General features: G+C 37.0%; 1 protein-coding gene across 1 annotated transcript; it reads right to left on the bottom strand.

Annotated features, from left to right (window-relative positions):
- Positions 1 to 8,758: 8,758 nt before the first annotated feature.
- On the bottom strand, positions 8,759 to 17,178 carry VIP (vasoactive intestinal peptide). Its single transcript, XM_047860113.1, has 7 exons — positions 16,900 to 17,178; positions 15,611 to 15,725; positions 13,656 to 13,778; positions 12,713 to 12,817; positions 11,606 to 11,737; positions 10,638 to 10,724; positions 8,759 to 9,001 (listed from the first exon to the last, which is right to left on the bottom strand). The coding sequence occupies exons 2-6, from the start codon at positions 15,715 to 15,717 to the stop codon at positions 10,679 to 10,681; spliced, it is 513 nt and encodes a 170-aa protein (XP_047716069.1). The 5' UTR covers positions 15,718 to 15,725; positions 16,900 to 17,178; the 3' UTR covers positions 8,759 to 9,001; positions 10,638 to 10,678.
- Positions 17,179 to 18,524: the final 1,346 nt, after the last annotated feature.

The following is an 18,524-nucleotide window of genomic DNA, read 5'->3' as shown; positions in this document are numbered from 1 at the left end:
TTGTCAAAACGTAAGGACATCTGAGCTTGTCTGTAGGATAAATCATCAGCTGCAAACTGTCCACATCGGTTCAGTATTGAGGATCCCATAGTTTTTCCATGGATCCACTCTTAAATACACTGCCCATCTTCTCCCCAAAATATACAGCTATCTCTAGACCACTCATGGCTCCTTTTTACTTATCTTTGTTATATGAACTAATATTTCTTAACTCTTTCCATTAGGTGAATGGTATTTTGGGAGTAAGGAGAGACACATTCATGGGCTCAGTCTACCATTTTGGATCCGAAAAATTCTGGAAATACTATGTCATTTTTTTGGTAGACTTTGTACATGTCAACTGAAAGCAAAGGAAGAAATAAGTATTTTTTTCCAGGTCTATAAAGAATGATTTCTTAAAATAAATTTTTTTAATGTTTATTCATTTTTGAGAGACAGAGACAGAGCATGAGAGAGGTTCAGAGAGAGAGAGACACAGAATCCAAAGCAGGCTCCAGGTTCTGAGCTGTCAGCATGGAGTCTGATGTGGGGCTCAAACTCACCAACCATGAGATCATGACCTGAACCGAAGTCAGATGCTTACCCGACTGAGCCACCCAGGTGCCCCAAGAATTATTTCTAATATAATTTTAGGTTATATCAATCTTAACCTCATTTTGAACTCAGGTGTACACGAATATGACTCTATTTTTTATAACTGAAATTAATTTGTATCAAGCAGTTATTATGTTTATTATTTTAAAATCTCAATTTGTTATCATCTGAGTCACTTCAAGATTACCTTAGCAAATTCAGGTTTTATACTGGCTTTTCCCTTGTGATGATACTATAAATCCAAAGAAAATTTTAATTTCAGTGGTTCTTATATCAACTTTCCCTAAAGCAATGGATGCCAGACTCAAGTTCTATTATAATTGGAGGACGGTTGTATTCGTAACCTATTGCTGCTGTAACAAGTTACCACAAGCCTCCTGGCTTAAAACAACACAGATTTATGATTTCATAGTTCTGGATCTCAAAAATCCAAAAATTGGCCTGATGGGGCTAATCTCAACATATTGGCAGGGCTGTATCTCTTCTAGAAGCTCTAGGCGAGAACTTTTTCCTTGCCTTTGCCAGCTTCCAGAAACCTCTTGCATTCTCTGATTCCTGATCTACTTCAAGTAGTGACATCTCTCCAATCTCTGCTTTATTATCATATCCCCTTCTCTGACTCTAACTGATTTCTACTTCATTCTTTTAGGGACCCTTGTGTTTACACTGGGATGCTTGAATAATCCAGGATAATCTTCCTACTTTAAAATCTTGAAATTAATCATATCGGCAAAGTCTCTTTTGCCATGTAAAGTAACATATTCGTAGGTTTCAGAGATTAAGAGATAGACATCTTCAGGGACCATTATTCTGCCTAGCACAATGAAGTGGCAAATTTAATCTGTGGTGTATAAAATACTAACAGCAGTTAATATTTCAAGAATTTATTCTACTACAGAGTAAACCAAAAATAACTTTCATATTGCAGGTGCCTTAAGATGTAATTCAATTGCAAAGGAATAATGTATTGCTAATTGTGCATTACATATTTAATTTGTAAATGTAAGCCAGGATAAAAATGAAAGTTCCTCTTTTTCCAAGTCAGTCACAAGCATCAAAGCCACAGAAAGGACCTCACTCAATGCCCAAAGCACTAAGATGAATGCATTAAAGCAAGTCCTCTTAATTTTTTTTTAATGTTTACTTATTCTTGAGAGAGAGAGAGAACATGAGTGGGGAGGGGCAGAGAGAGAGAGGGAAACACAGAATCTGAAGCAGACTCCAGGCTCCGAGCTGTCAGCACAGAGCCCAATGTGGGGCTCAAACTCATAAACCATGAGATCATGACATGATCCAAAGTCAGACACTTAACCTACTGAGGCACCCAGGCGACCCAAAACAAGTCCTTTTGAATTCAAGTCATATGGAAATCAAGAGTCAACTTATTTAGACATTATCATTTTAGAGATTGTTGCTAAAAAAGCTATTTGTATTGTTTCAGGCTGAATAGGCTGATGTGTTAAATGGTAAGCGTTTTTGATTATTTGAAACATCTCAAAACATAAATCCCCAAGAGATTTCTGCTCTACAGAACTCTCTAGTCTGCAATGACAAAGAATATGCAGGGAACAAAGAGAGAACAAGTTGGAGGGAGGGAACAAATTGGAATGAGAATATTACAAGGAAGAAATAGCACAGGCTACTGAGAAGGGGACGTGCAATCACAAAGTCTTTGTGACCCTTTGCAACTTCTGCCCAATTCTGGACCAGAGATGGAGTTCTGAAGAGACAGATGGGATGGAAGAGAGAAAGGAGGGGCAAGAACAATGTTCATGGTCAAGGTCTGTCTTAGACACCGTGAAAGAGAATGTGATTAAGAACTCTATTCCCTTCTCTGCCACTAAATAATTATGTCACCTTGGGAAAATCACTTAGTCTTTGGGGACTTGGGGACTGCATGGAACTTTTCTATATGAGCTTCCAGGGTCCTGGCTTTTGCTATCTACTTTATATGTCTGCTTCCTCATCTGAAAAGTGGGTTGAAGAACAGTACATACCTCATATATTTGATATGATTTAAATCATATATAAAGTGCCTAGGAAAAGTACCTGCTATGTAATAAGTTTTGGCTATTACTATAATTCCTTTCATTTCTCATTACCACTGAGGTAGTCTAAATCCTTACTGTCTCACCTTTGGATGACTTCAGCAGTGCACACACCATGTTCCCTATTTACAGGGTCTCCTCCACATGACTCCAACCAGCACGACTACGAACAGAGAAATTTGTTTTTTTTTTTTTTAATTTTTTTTTTCAACATTTATTTATTTTTGGGACAGAGAGAGAGCATGAACGGGGGAGGGGCAGAGAGAGAGGGAGACACAGAATCGGAAACAGGCTCCAGGCTCTGAGTCATCAGCCCAGAGCCTGACGCGGGGCTCGAACTCACGGGCCGCGAGATCGTGACCTGGCTGAAGTCGGACGCTTAACCGACTGTGCCACCCAGGCGCCCCGAGAAATTTGTTTTTAATAAAACTTCTTTTTTAACATTTGTTTATTTTTGGAAGACAGAGCACAAGCAGGGGAGGGGCAGAAAGAAAGACACACACAGAATCTGAAGCAGGCTCCAGGCTCTGAGCTGTCAGCACAGAGCCCGGCAAGGGGCTCGAACCCATGAACTGTGAGATCATGACTTGAGCTAAAGTCAGACGCTCAACTGACTGAGCCACCCAGGTGCCCAAGCATAGCAATTCTTAAAGATCAATCAATGAAGCCACTAAAATTCCAAGCACAAACAAGATTCAGGGACTGCTCTGAAAGCACAAAAATGAATATGTGCATATTTCTGGGGAAAGCCGCTTAGTTTTCATTAAAGTTTCACAATAATAAAAAAATAATCTCAGATTACTTAAATTGACCCATGTTTCTGAATCACCCCATTTATCACTGAGTTGTTCAGATTAGAAAAGAACTTTTCCTAGTTCATTTACTTACCCGCTCATGTACTACACTATTTCTTTCTTTTTTAACTTTTCTCACACCCCCAACATCTCCTGACTTATCTCTACTTTTAGCCATTTCCAGAGAAAATGGATGTAATCAAGATGCATTTCGTCAGCCTCTACAGTAACAGCACCCCAACTGGTTGGTCTTAAGGGTTCACTTGCTTCAAATGTATGCACTCACTGCTTGCTGACCTGAGTCCCTTGGTCAGTAGCAGAACTAACCTACTTTCCTTAAGACTTGCAGACCACAGGCCTTGAGGAGTGAAGGACCAAACTTTCCCAGAAGATAAGACCTGACCCCATTTAAAAACAGCTGCCAATGCTGCCAGCAATTCTGTTCAGGGTCATGTCGACATACAAGTAACCGCCTGGACACCTGCTTCTCCTGCACATAGCCCCCCTCCCTTTTCCTATACCTTCCCCTTTAAAACCTTTCAACTTTGCCTGGCCAGGGAAGATGGTCATTAGGACATTAGACCGCCATCTGTCAGGATGCTGACTTCCTGAATAAAGCAAACCTTCCTCTCTGCCCTCACTTGTCTCTCGAGTATTGATTTTTGAGTGATTATTGAACCTGAGTTTGGAACCGGTAACACTACCACCTCATCCATCCATTCATCCACCTTTGACCCAAACACTCTGTCTGTTGAAGAGTTCTGTGTCATGCAAATGTCAAGCCCACTGCTGGTGTATCATTCATTTGCCCTTCTTCTTAAGGATATCACTCAAGCAAAAGCTTTACCTACAGCATCACCAGATTTCCCGTTCTTACATCTTTTCCTTCAGCATGCAAACACGGTTTTGATATTTCTCCCACATAAAAACATATTACTTCATCTCTCTTTTCCCACCGGATCCCTCCCCTCTTCTTTGTTCTCTTATGCAGGGAAACACCTCAAAGAATCATCAGTATTCATAGTACAGGCGCTCCCTTCCTCATTCTCTTGGACCCATTCCAACCCAGCTTTTATCCACATTGCTCCACCAATAATAGTATTGTGATGGTTACTGATAACAGTCAATTCTGGTCATGGTTTCTCATCTGATTCAAAATAAAATCAGAATTTTGCTATGACCCGGGATGTCCTATGTGGCCTGGTTCCTCATAACTTCTCTGACTTCTCTCTTACATTATATCTTGGTCATTTTAACCATTTAAGCCAAATTAGCCCCTTCTCTGCCTAAAATGTTAGGTAAGTTCCACCTGAGGGCTTCTGCATTTCAAATTGCCTTTGTCTAGAATGTTCTTCCTATAGAGACTCACAGCTGATTTTGTTGTTTCTTTCAGGGCTCTTCCTCAAATTCACCCTCTTGTGAGGTCTCCTATAGAAACTTCATCTAAAATTTCAACCCTCTTTTCCAATACTTCCTATCCTCCTTCCCTGCATATTTTTTTTTCCCTTAGCACTTAGCACTTTCTACCACAATGTGCATTTTATTTAACTAGGTTGTTTATTATATGTTTTCCTCCATGGAATGTAAGTTCTATGTGGGCAGGAATTGGTGTCTGTTTTGTTCACTGTTATATCATCAGTAAATGAATGCTGTTTTATATAGCAGCACAAATAAAACTGTTAATGATGCCTTCTTCCTTGAAAGACTTTCTTTACTTGTTTTCCAGATTTCCTTTCCTATTTTTCTCCTCTTTTCCCAGCTTCTCCTTTCAGTTTTTACCCCCTTTGTTCCTCAACATCCCAACCCATTGATGTTGGAGTGCATCAGAGTTACAGTTGAATTGTATCCTCCCCCCTCCTAAATTCATCTGTTGGAGTCCTAACCCCCAGTACTTCAGAGTGTGACCATATTTGGAGACAGGGTTTTTACAGAGGTAACCAGGTTAAAATGAGGTCATTAACATGGGCTGTAATCCAATATGACCCATGTCCTTATAAAAAGGGGAACTTTGGAGACACAGACACACAGGGACAACACCATGTGAGGACAGACAGAGATCTGGGTGATGCTTCTATAAACCAACGATTGCCAGCAAAACACCAGATGCCAGGGAGAGACATAGATCAGATGCTCCCTCACAGTGTTCAGAAGGAACCAACCACACTGACGCCTTGGATTCAAACTTTTGCCTGCAGAACTACGAGACAATAAATTTCTGTTGTTTATTCCCCAGTCGGTGGCATCTTGTTATGGCAGCCCAAGTAAATTGATACACCCAGGGGTTGTGTGTTGAGCTTCCTTTTTAGCTACATTTAGCCCCTTGGTTATCTCATGGCTTGTACCTTTAAATCTCATCTCTAGAGGTGCCTCGGTGCCTCGGTCCGTTGAGTGTCTGACTTGGGGTCAGGTCATAATCTCACAGTTTGGGAGTTTGAGCCCCATGTCAGGCTCTGTGCTGACAGTTCAGAGCCTGGAGACCTGCTTCGAATTCTGTCTTCCTCTCTCTCTCTGCCCCTCCCCCACTTATGCTCTGTCTCTCAAAAATAAATAAAACGTTAAAAAAATGTTAATTCTCACCTCTACACTGAAGACTTCCAACTGTTGACCTGCAGCCCCAAATCTCCTCAGAACCTGTCACTTACTTAACTTGTCCAAAGCTAAACCCATCCTCCCCTGGAACTGCCTCCCCCACCCCAAGTCTTTTTCGACTTAGTTAATAGCCACATTCTTCTTCAAGTTGCTCAGGTGACTTACCTTAGAATTATTCTGGACTTGTCCGTATCTTCAAACTATCCGCAAAAAATTTGACTCTACTTTTGAGACACATGCAGACTCCACTTCTCACCACCTGTACTGTGTGGACCTGGCCAGCACCATCATCATTCACCTGATTTATAGCAAGAGCCTCCTCGCTCCTCTCCCTGCTCCCACCTGCAGCACCCCCTCACCCTATTGCCAACACAGCAGCCAGAATCGTTATGTTGAAATGCAGTTCAGATACTGTCACACCACTGTCTGAAACTCTGCCACATCTCCCCAATTCACTGCTAAGTCCTTATGGTGGCCTGTGTTACCAAGGACTAGATAGCCTCCCTGACCTCATCTCCTGCTCTGCCTCATCCAGCTCACCTGCTCTGCCCACACTGGCTTCCTTGCTGTCCAAGTATGCCAGAATTTTCCCCTCACTTGCTCCTGCCCAAAGCATTCATCCCTCAGATATCTAAATTGCACATCAGTGTCATTCAATAAGTATTTCTTGAAGGAATAGGGACTAAATTGCAAAGACTTACATTAATAAGGTAAAATTAAAACTCTGCAGATTCATATTCGAATTGCACTGCAATTACACCCCCATTTGATGTTGGTTTTTTAAAATTTGTTCTGAGAGAGAAGGAGAGAGACAGAGCATGAGCTGGGGAGGGGCAGAGAGAGAGGGAAACACAGAACCCAAAGCAGGCTCCAGGCTCTGAGCTGTCAGCACAGAGCCCAACGCGGGGTTCCAACTCATGAACCTCAAGATCATGACCTAGGCCTAAGTCAGACACTCAACCGACTGAGCCTCCCAGGAGTCCTTGATCTTTTTTTTTTTTTTAATATCTATTTATTTTTAAGAGGGGGGAAGGGGCAGAGAGAGATGGGAACAGAGGATCTGAAGCGGGGTCTGTGGTGATAGCAGAGAGCCCGATGCTGGGCTTGAACTCATGAACGGTGAGATCATGACCTGAGCTCAAGCCGGACACTCAACTGAGCCACCCAGGTACCCCTATCCCCATTTGATCTTTATAAGCACCCCTACCCCCATTTGATCTTTATAAGCTTCTTATGTGCAAATAACATCTAGAAGTTTTCAGTTTTCATGGCAGTGCTTTGCATAGAACTTTGCATAGAAAATTCACTTAACAAATATTTGATGATTTATGAAATCAGGTATGAACAAAAGATATAGTTAGTCCAATTCACTTCAATTTGTGTAATTTCCTTTGCATTCACCAGTAGTTCTAGATTAGTCTCTCCTTATAGAGCCATTTGTTCTAATTGTAGTAAATGAACCTGAGCAAAATTTTGCCTTGTGATGATGGTTCCTCATTAATGGTTAGGGTCTATCGACTCTCACTTTCTTTATCATTTCTGTAAGTCTTTTTGGTAAGAATTTAAGATCCACAGTTTGAGACTAAAAAAAATCCCCACATAAGTCTATTCTTTCCTTGTTTTATATTACTAGAACCCCAGTTTTTAGTTGGGCACATGACTATCCAGAAAAAAAAACAAAACATTTTCTAACCTGTTTTCCAAATGACTCTGACCATAAAACTATGTTCTAGTCAATGGGATATTAGCACAAAATATCAGTTAAAAGAGAACCTGCATGTGCTCTTTGCCCCTTCCCCTTTTTTTCTATGCTCTTTCTTCCATCCTACTACTGAGAATGCAGATATGATGGCTGGAACTCTAGCTGCAATTTTGGATCACAAGGAGAGGTTTAGATTTCTGAGGGCTTCATGGAGCAGAACCATCTTACTAACCCTTGACATTTTACTTCTGGCCTTAAGTGAGAAAGAAATTTCTCTCATATTTAAGTCACTGTTGTTTTAGAACTCACACAAAATCAAACACAGTCTTACCTCAAACATCACAAAAACTATCTAGCACCTGGAACTTGAGAGCTAAAATAAGGTTACTGCTGTATCATTTAACAAAATCAAAACAATAGAAAGTGTCTGTAATGATAATCAAAGTTCTTTATTTTCTCTATTAATTTCCTATATTTTGGAAAAATAGCTGTGTCTCCAAATGTACTTTCACTGAAGGAAGCTGATGACCAAAGCATTATTTGAGTAATTATGGGGAAAAAATTTATTACCGAAAAAACAAATGTTCCATTCAGTTTACATTTTACACATACTTAACACAAGCAGGAAGGAAAGGTCCAATGTCAGAAATAGAGACCATTCTCTTTCACTGAAACACCACTGCAGAAAAGAGCCTTCAGCAATTAGAGATCTGAATTTGAGAGATTTTAAATCTCATTCAAAATAAACGTTGCCTAAAAATGCGAAAACGCATACCATTTTCTGAAAGTCTGTTTTGAAGAATGCCTTTTTATCTTTGTGGTTGGCTTTCTCTTAGACATTTTGCAGTTTATTTAACTCAGCATTCTAGCTGCTTAACATTCAAATTTAGACACACTGATTATGTGCTCCACGCTTCTGAATAGTTAAGTATGCTCTATAAATAAACACATCATTTGTGTTCTATTACTACACTCCCCCAAAGCTCCACATAATTGGAATTAACCTAGTATTTACTTATCACTAAATATATTTTTGTTAGAAAGGATACACAGCATATGAAATTACAGGATTTTCATGAATTAAAGACAAATTTTAGAACTCTCAAATAATATTTACAGTGTAAACATCACAGTTATTACATCAGGATGAAGCAAATCACAACATTCACGACACTATATATTTTATTTGGTTTTGATACTGAAGTTGTGTTCTTGAATTACTTATGTAGAACTCAAAATATAATCACTTCGCCTATCGTTTTCCTTCACGAGTTCTGAAAAAGAAAGAATTGGTGTTTTAAGCATAAAAATATTTTTATTTACAGCTTCTTAGTTTCACTCACTCATCCACTCATTTGATAACATCTGTACCCCTGTGCCCCTTGTGAACAGCTTGTTATGACAGGAAATCATGGTCTGGGATATCAGGAAGGTATCTTCCAAAGGACTGATTGTCAGAAAGGGAATTAAAATGTGAAAAGGCACTTTAATTAGTCATTATAATTACCCATTTGTAATTTTCGCAAATGCTTGGCATGCAGGATTTCCCATTAAAAGGGTTTATCCAAAGTTGCCCATTCAGAAAAGAGAAGAAGGGAGGACAGAATCTCATATATGATCTTACAAAAGACGGAGGGATTAATCCTCCTTTATAGTTCAGTGCCCGTTGTATTTCTTGATTAAATGAAATAGCTTCTTCTTGTAAACTTTTTTTTTTCAAGAAGCTCTACGTAATTTTTCTTCTTTGAGCAAAGGGACTTGTTTCTCTGATGTGATAAGGCACGGGCGTGTGCAAGACCCTCAGCATACGTCTCTCGTGGACAAAAAGTAACCAATGGGGCAGATGTGGTCAGAGACACTAGCCCACTCTTGATCACGCTCACAAAAACCTGAGCCATCTGCTCCAGGAACTTCAGCAAGACCAAGGATTGCCTTCAGTCTGAGCGTGGGGCTCGTTTAGTCTCCTCGAGCCACTCAGTGGTTGTAGTCCAGCCTATCTTTAGGTTTCACAAATACAATGTTATGGTGAGACAGCAGCTCCCATTCATTTTACATGTTATCCTGGGGGTTCCATGTTAACCCACAAAGCCAAAATATATTCACTCTGTAGCCCTTTAGGGAAAAAGTTTACCAACCTCTGATACACTGATGATATGAAATTCTTTTAAGCACTTGCCCAATATTTTTATGAGCTAATGTAAGCATGAATGTAACTCAGGAAGGAATTACGTCTTGTATCCACATGTACATAAAAGCAACTGGGATAACAAGCTTATCACTTAATAGCAAAGGGAAAAGCCTGCATATGTTTTCTCTTTTCAAAAACTATTTTACCATAAATACTATGAGATCAAAGCACCTACACTCACTCAATAGGTGCAAGAAGCTAAATTTAACCTTGCGGCATGAAGCTTGGTATGGTTCAAGGAATACAATTAGAACCAGAGTGCCTTGGTGTTTTCATAATAATGAACCATACTGTCATTTAATGGTATTTTTCTGCACCTAAATTAAATGCCGTGCTAACAGTCAATTGTGGGGCTAAACCTTAAGTTAATAAAAGCAGTGTGGCTCACGTCTCAAAAAGAAAGCCAGTTTTTCTCATGTGAGTCAGATTCCTCTGTTTGATATCTCAACAAGAAGGAGAGGAATAAGTCTGAGTAAACGAGGGGTACCATGCAGGTGGCAAACTGTTTACCCATTGTGAGCTCTCTCTTTTTTTCTATCAGAGCACTGCATGAATCATTTTAAGTGTTTACTAGCCTGGGGTCCACTTTGGATAGAAGTGTCCTTTTCCATGAGGTCTCATTGTGAGAACTCTGAGATGTTTTTTACTAAGTGATTCTTCCCTATTCCAGTAATTAGATGTTTGCTATAAGAATAAAACAAGAATGGACAGAATATACCCACCACTGGGAAGCTGTCAACAGCTTTCTTCCAAGGGCTTTTCATTATTTTTCTAGCTCTTCGGGAAAGTCAGGTGATTCTCCCTCACTGCTGCACATCAGAAAAAGAACATCATATATGTTAAAGGCCTTAGATGAGCAAGCTTCCAAAGAAATGATGATGTGTGACTTACGCTGTTCTCTGTGCTCTGGAAAGTGCACTGAGGGCTAGCCAATTATCTTTGAGGTTCGTTATTACATATGAATTTTTCCTGAATCATAAGGTATCTCAAATTATTTGTACAGAATTATAATAGTGGTGGGCAAAGGCATTCATCTTGTCTGATCTTACCCAAGCAAGATTGCCCTTAATACTGACCATTGAAACAAAACTAATTAGAAAAAAAAAAAGAGAGAGCACCCCACTTCCTACTTATTATAATCCAATATTTGCACTCCATTAGAGAGACATAAGTCTTACAGAATCTTAGAATACAAAAGTACCCGTGGTTTGATTTGGTAAAATAAAGATACTGAGTATGTATATGAAGGGAGTCACATATGGTATCAAACTGCTAATTGACTGCACTTTACATGTTTAAAAAGCTTAAACTTCTGATAAAGTTCCCAGATTTAGAGTAGATGTCTCTACAGTCATTGCTTTTAACCCTGGACACACAGTAGAATCAAGTGGGTAGCTCCTAGAAACAAAAACAAACCAAAAAACAACAAAACAAACAAAAACAAAGCACCAATGCCTAGAGCCATACCTCCTACCTCTAGAGGCACTAATTATCTGACAATTGGTTTTGGGTAAGGCCCACACATCAGTATTTTAAAAATTCTCCAGGGTTAGTCAAATGTCAGCCAAGGTTGAGAATTACTGTTTCACAGAGTATAGAGAGTGAGATAGAGAAATAAGTCTTCATATGTAGCTTCTATTTTTGAACTCATTTATAATTTCTCATTTTAGCAAGTTCTCTGTTTCTTTACCTCCTCTTCCCATTGAGAATGGAGTTCAAGTACTTCTTTACAGCCATTTGTTTTCGAAGGCGGGTATAGTTGTCGGTGAAGACTGCATCCGAGTGGCGCTTGATTGGCCCCTGGTCTTCTGTGATGCTATTGCTAAAGAACGCAGGGGAAAGGAAAGCAAAGGATTTTAACAAGAGATAATAAATGTGCCAAAGTTCCAAATTTCTTGGAATAATTTGGATAAAATTAGATAAAAAAGAATTCTAATGCCCAACTTCTTTTCTATCACAAAAAGACTAAGAGAAAAACACATCTAAGCCCAAGGATAGGGGAGCAAGGAATAATCCAACATATTTTGGCATTTACTGGGAGCCTTCATACACATTGTATATCAACTGAGCAAATAATTAACATAAAAAGATGGAGGGATAGTTGATGTGGTGTTCTGCCATTGGGAGGAATATTTCTTTAAAAGTTAATTCTTTAGAAGCTTTGCCACCCTGAATAGTGCCATCTAAATATTCAACAATTGGCCATTTAAAGAAAGAAACTTCATATGCTTGGTTTGATCAGGAATTAAAAAAACAAATACTATAGTAAACATTAAAATTTGCTTCAGTGTCTTATTTTTTACTGTGTCTAGTTCAATTTGATTGCAGATTGATAAATGATTGCCACTTAAGAAAAATAAGTGTGTCTGTAGCCAATGAGTAGGGTATCACTAAAAACCTATTTCCCTAATCCATGGGCATAGTATATTTTATATAAGAATATAATTTTGGGGGTGCCTGGGTGGCTCAGTCATTAAGCTTCCAACTCTTGATTTTGGCTCAGATCGTGATGTCATGGTTTGTGAGATTGAGCCTGCATTGGGCTCTGCACCGACAACACTGAGCCAGCTTGGGATTCTCTCTCTCCTCTCTCTGTCCCTCCCCCACTCAGGCTCACACACACTCTCTCAAAACAAATAAATAAACATTAAACATAATATAGATTATTTTTCAACCAAATTGTACATCATCAGAGTTATCAATTTTGAGCAAAGTAAATTAATTGCTAACAGTGAAAAAATAACTTGCAGATTAAATAATTATAAGGTGTTTGATAAAGATAATAAATTCTCTTTACCCAACCCGTTTTCCAATAAGGGATTCAAGGTATTTTTTGGCAGAAAGTTGACCCAAGAGTCTACTAAAGTCACTGGTGAACACTCCATCAGCATGTCTGGCATTCCTAAAATAAAGAAGAAGAATAGCCATTATTTTGTAAATGTTTTTCTAAAATATTATTTTGCCTCATTAAACAAGAAAGAAACTTCTCAGCTTCTTTGAAAGCTTCTCATGCAAACTTCCAAAAGAAGGCTTCCTGACAACCTAATGAGGTATTTTCTTGTCACTTATATTAAGATATACTCCAAATTGTAGCTCACACTTTTAAAAATTAAAGAAATTAAATTTTTAGAAGTATATCTCAATATTAAGTAATGCTTCCTGGTAGAGTCTATAAAACTAATTCTTCTTCAATAAATATTGATGGGAAAAAATAATATATTTAAGTTAGTTTCTATTTATTTATTTATGGTGCTTTGTTTCTTCTACCTTGAATAAAATATATACAAGAGGAAACAATCTTGATTTTTAGCAAAAACCTTATTATACTTTTTGCTATTTCTTCTGTTAAAACATTTGGAAACAAAACAATCTCTTAAGATAAAGAGGCCCTTGGGGACTATCAATCATCTTTCCCATCCAAATCAGGAACTTTTATGTTTTGTCTTCAGTATAGAGCTACTCTGTCTATACTTGAATGCTGTTCTAGACAAAGGGTTCTGTGTAAGTGAATGATTTATTGGTCCTGGCTTTTTACGACTTCTCTATATGAAAATCATGTACAGTTGCTAGAGCTGCAATAAATCAGGCTGCATGAAGCCACAGCACATGGAAACCTGTAGTGTGCTGTAAAAATAGCTTCATGGTGACACAAAATGTAAAGCATTTATATTTCAAAAAAATATATATATATATTTCAAAAACATATTTTCTAAAATAAAACTCAATAAACACAAACTCACCTGGACACATCGTAATAGGGTGTGTCATTTTCAGCTAATGCATTTTGCAAGATGTCAGTGTCTACTTTTAAAGAAACCTGTTCAGGTTCATTTGCGCCTTCAAGTGGTATTCTGTCATCTAACCTATTAGGGAAAAATATGGTAGAAGTGTAATATATTCCTTTCACAGAATATAGTGCTTATGGTTTTATAATCATTGGAAATAAGATACTCCGTATTCTTGAGCAGTATTACCCATTCACAATATATGGATAGCATAGTTAGACTTACTGACTTCTGTGGTTTAGAGTATAAATAGTGAAATTTTTGATTATCCCATAAAACAGATGCCATACAACTTTTACAAGCATAAGAGTTACTTAGTTCAATCGTGTTAGTGCATTAAGTAAAGTATACTTCATTAGGAATATTTTCACTTTGCAAAGTTATTCACAGGTGGAAAAATTTTGTACAAAATAGAAACTTCAAAAAATTTCAAATATTCAATATGAAAACTAGGAGCAATTCATGTATTTGTTGGTGTTTAGCATCATTTGTCAAATATTTCTCACTAGGTGAATATTAACTGCTTTTCCTTCTCTAGGTCTCTAAGATCTTTTTCAGAGATTCACCTTTGTGTAATAAATTTCTCTATATTAATCAAGTACAAAGAATCTCTCCATCTCTGAATAGTAACTCAAATTCAATACATTTTGTGAGGGCTTCTTATTTCTAGAAGTATGTATTAATACAATTTTAGTGAGGAATGTACAATGCTTTACTGAATGACTAAGAATAATCATGCCTATACATGGACTGTGACTATATTTTTTAATGCATGCACATTTTGAACACCTGCACACTATTAAAATTATAAATGTGTATATTTTCACTGTTAGAGTAAACCTCCAAGGAGTATGTCAGCTCCTGGGGACTTATGTATCTTCTGGTGATGTAGTAGTTGGGGGAAGTAACAAGCAGTCTTCTTTGCATGAAACCTAGCAATCAATGCAAACTTCAGCATTCTTGTGATTGTCTGTTGTGATACGTAACATAACAATTCAGATAGAATCATTCTATTTAGTTATCAGAGCAATATAAGATCTGGCTTTAAGCAGTTTTCACAAACACTAATAGCTAAGAGATAATTCACTCTATTGAGTATAATTCTACCTTGAAAAAAGAATAAGAAATGGGAAAATGAGCAAAGAAATGATGATTTTGCCTGTAGATATAGTGGTGCCTATAAAGTGGAAGGAAAAAATCAAACTAATGTAGTTTTTATTTAGTGTTTACTTCTTTAACATAAATTTATTTCAGATAAAGCTTTAAATAAGAGTTATGTTATAATTTATGAATTTGAAATATGAAATATAACATAGAGAACAGTAAAACTAAGGATTTATGGTTGAAACAAGATACATTAAAATTCACTAACTGGTAGATCAGTTATTCCACAATTTATAATATTGACAAATTGAATCTGGCTAGATAGGTAGGTCTGTCCAGTATGATTGTTCACAGCAATATGTTTCACTAATTAGATACTAACCTTAAGGTTATTTACTGATTGATCTTGAAAAGGAACTTCAATGAAGCAGGCAACTAAACATCTATTTTTTTCCATCAGAAACTGAACTGAACTGAGATGACAGAGGATAAAACCTTATTACTTATCTAAAACCAGTTTTGAATTGAAAGAATGTCAAATCCTTCTTCCTTCTTGTTTGGAAAGGTGATCCACCCTAAGCTTAAAACTAGTCATTGACACTGTCTCTCATGCCCCGAGAGTGGATTCCAAGGTGCAGAACAGTCATATTGACCTGATGTTGAAAAAACTTGCTTAACACACCAACCAAAAGATTTAAATAAATAATACATTACCTAAAAAATTGAGTTGTCCAAAATAACATATGGGAAATTCCCATATAGATGAAGAAGGAATGTTCAACTGCATGCATTGAAGGAATACTTACCTCAGAGAAGAGGGTGCTCCAAAAAGAGGCCACGCCAACATTTGTGAGAAGAGCATGCTGACCAGCATTAGCAGCACAAGGGGCTGGGACTTACTTCTGGTTTCCATCTTTGTACCTTGAAAGGGGGAGAATCACATCAGCTTTTCCAACCAAAGATATCTCAAAGTAATTCTGAGTGTCTAGCAGTAGTTTATGAAGGCTCCTGCAGAGTTTGGAAAAAGTAATTTTTATCTGGTAGAAGGAGTTAAACTGCAATATAATAACTTTTTAAGTCAAAAAGTGTTTTTTTGGTGGCAGGTGTTTGAATAAAAATTGGAATCCTTTTCAACTGCTGCCTATCACTTACCAGGCACATAGTGGGGCTGAGTGTATGTGGAATGCCATACTTTTATAGTGCTGGAAGTATCCATACAGCAGAGTTGTAGACCCATGTTTAGTATCTTTTCTAACTAAAGAAACAGTTTAAGTTTCTAATGTCTAATTAATATAACACTGGAGTACCATCTATTTAATAATGCTTTGTCTATACATGTATGTATATACATCTATATATACATATCAGTGTAAAAGTTATACATGAATTTCTTTTTCCTCTTTTAATTGTAGATATTATTAAAAACTTATTTCCTTATGCCTGGGTTTGAACAACTTAACTTAATCATTAAAATTAATACCAAAAATTATTAAACCACATATTATCATTGAAATAATTTTTGCCATAAAAGGAAAAAGATACTAAAATTAAGGTTTGTGCTTTTATACAGCTAACCCACTTACATGTTTCATTTCCAAAGTTTCTAGATAGAAATTTAGGAATTCTGGATTTGTTTGTCTTGTCTATAAAAATTACAGAATTTAGACTTAAAGAGGAAAATAAGTGCTTCCTTGATTCACATAACTAACATATGAAATAGAACAACACTAAAAAAAAGAAGTTGAAAATCTAAAACAAATGTACCCACTGAACCCTTCAGTCAAAAATGTATATACAAGCAAAAAAAATATTTTAATTCATTTTTAAAAAGACAGCATTGAGTAAAAGTATACAGTAATCCAGGCAAAATATCTTCCAACTAAAAGAATTCAAAAAATCCACTGATATATAAGAAGTTGAAACGTTTCTATCTGCACTCACCAGGTGACTTACGAAACTTGTCTTTTGTTTTTTTAAAGGAGGAACACTATAAAATTCTTTTCAAGAGAAAGAAATATTCAATATACCCTGAGAAAAGTTTGAAAGCAGGAGGAGGGAAAAAAAGAAGAAAAAGAAAGGTAAAGTTTTCACTCACCTTGCCAAGTAGTGTTCCTTGGGAGCTTTCTATAATCGAAGGAGATTCTTGGAGCTGTCTTAGGTGCTGAAGTCCTCTGAGGCCGAGAAAGTTTCCACCAGTTCTCTGCTCTCAGAGCTGAACCAGAACTTGGTTCTGGTTGGCTATTATTGCAGGCAACTGCCTTTCACTCCACTCTGACCAGCATTTCAAAGCCCATCATTTTATAGGGCTTACACTTAGGGCTGAGCAATCACAAAGCTCTCTGAAAGACGTCACAGTAGTACTCCCACAGGATGAATAGGGCTTGTGTTCTTATTAAATTGTCATTACGTCTGATTTATATAAATTTATAGTGAGTAACTCCAAGATGTAAGATATAAAGAGGAAATTTACTTTTCTTTATGTGAACAACAAAAAAAAGGTACCAAGCTTAATATGAAATGTTTTAATCTTTGATTAGTAGTAATCAAATAAGAAAAATGGTTAGTGTTATAGCCAGGGCCACTGGGGTTCCTTCAGAAAACAGGAGTTTTATGTGTAGAAACAAATGTAGAAAAAAAACCAAATACTTATGTTAATTTTGTCTACAAATTCATAATTCCCCTTTATTATTAAATATCAGTTCTAAAGCCTTTAAAATTTTTTATGCTATTCACATAGATCCCGATTTAGTCTTTCTTGAGATCTATCCTAATTTTAAAAGCATCCAGAAATAATTTTCCATTTTTCTATTATTACATTTCCTTTGTGTTGAAACTAATCTCAAGATAAAAGTTTCTGAAAGACTCTAAAATAGTGCCATATGCACACTGTTGTCAAAAGTAGTCGTGGTACTGCTATTTTACATTTGTACAAAATATCACAATTCCAATGCACTTTCACATACATGATCTCAAATAATCCAAAAAATAAGCTATCAGGCAGTGTATATATATATATATATATATATATATATATACATATATATATATATCTCAATTTTCCTTCTTTCATAAAGGAAGAAATTTTCATCAATTGTATAATAAGTCTTTGCACCATATAGAATTATTTTGTTTCTGCCCTTCATCCCTAAATACACAGCCACACCAGCTTTTTGAACATTTCCAACTTAGTCAACTGGCAGGTTTCAAAGAACTAGGTGGAAAGCATCTGTGGAGTACTTTGATAAATTCTTCATTTCTGTTTGTGGGGCTTTAATTCAAATTAGACTATCATACATTCAATCAGAGTTTCAGGTAAAAATACAGCCACATGAACAACTTCATGGACAACAAAGTAAAACACCATCTTTCCCATAATTTTCTTTTAAATTTCCAGTGTGTGTATTCTTTTACATTTTTGTTCCTAAGTTCCTCAAGGGAGAAAGACTCTGAAGCCCCCTTTCTTTCTTCTGCTTTAAAAATTCAGTATCTACAGCTTAATTCAAAGCCAGACTGATCCAGTAAGAGAATATCCTGCTATGCTTAATCATATTTTCTAATCCAGTTACAAGAAAAATTAAATGAATTAAATTTCAAAATGTCTGGAAATTTGTTTCCCAGTTGACAGCTCTGACTTAAGCCAGAGTTCCTGGGGCTTAATTCCAGGAAATCTTTTTTTACCTGATTATTACAAACTAGAGGTTGAAACGGTTCTCATGTGGA

Source organism: Prionailurus viverrinus, chromosome B2 (genome assembly GCF_022837055.1).
Source record: "Prionailurus viverrinus isolate Anna chromosome B2, UM_Priviv_1.0, whole genome shotgun sequence".
Lineage (NCBI taxonomy): Eukaryota > Metazoa > Chordata > Mammalia > Carnivora > Felidae > Prionailurus > Prionailurus viverrinus.
This window is presented reverse-complemented; position numbering and strand designations above follow the sequence as displayed.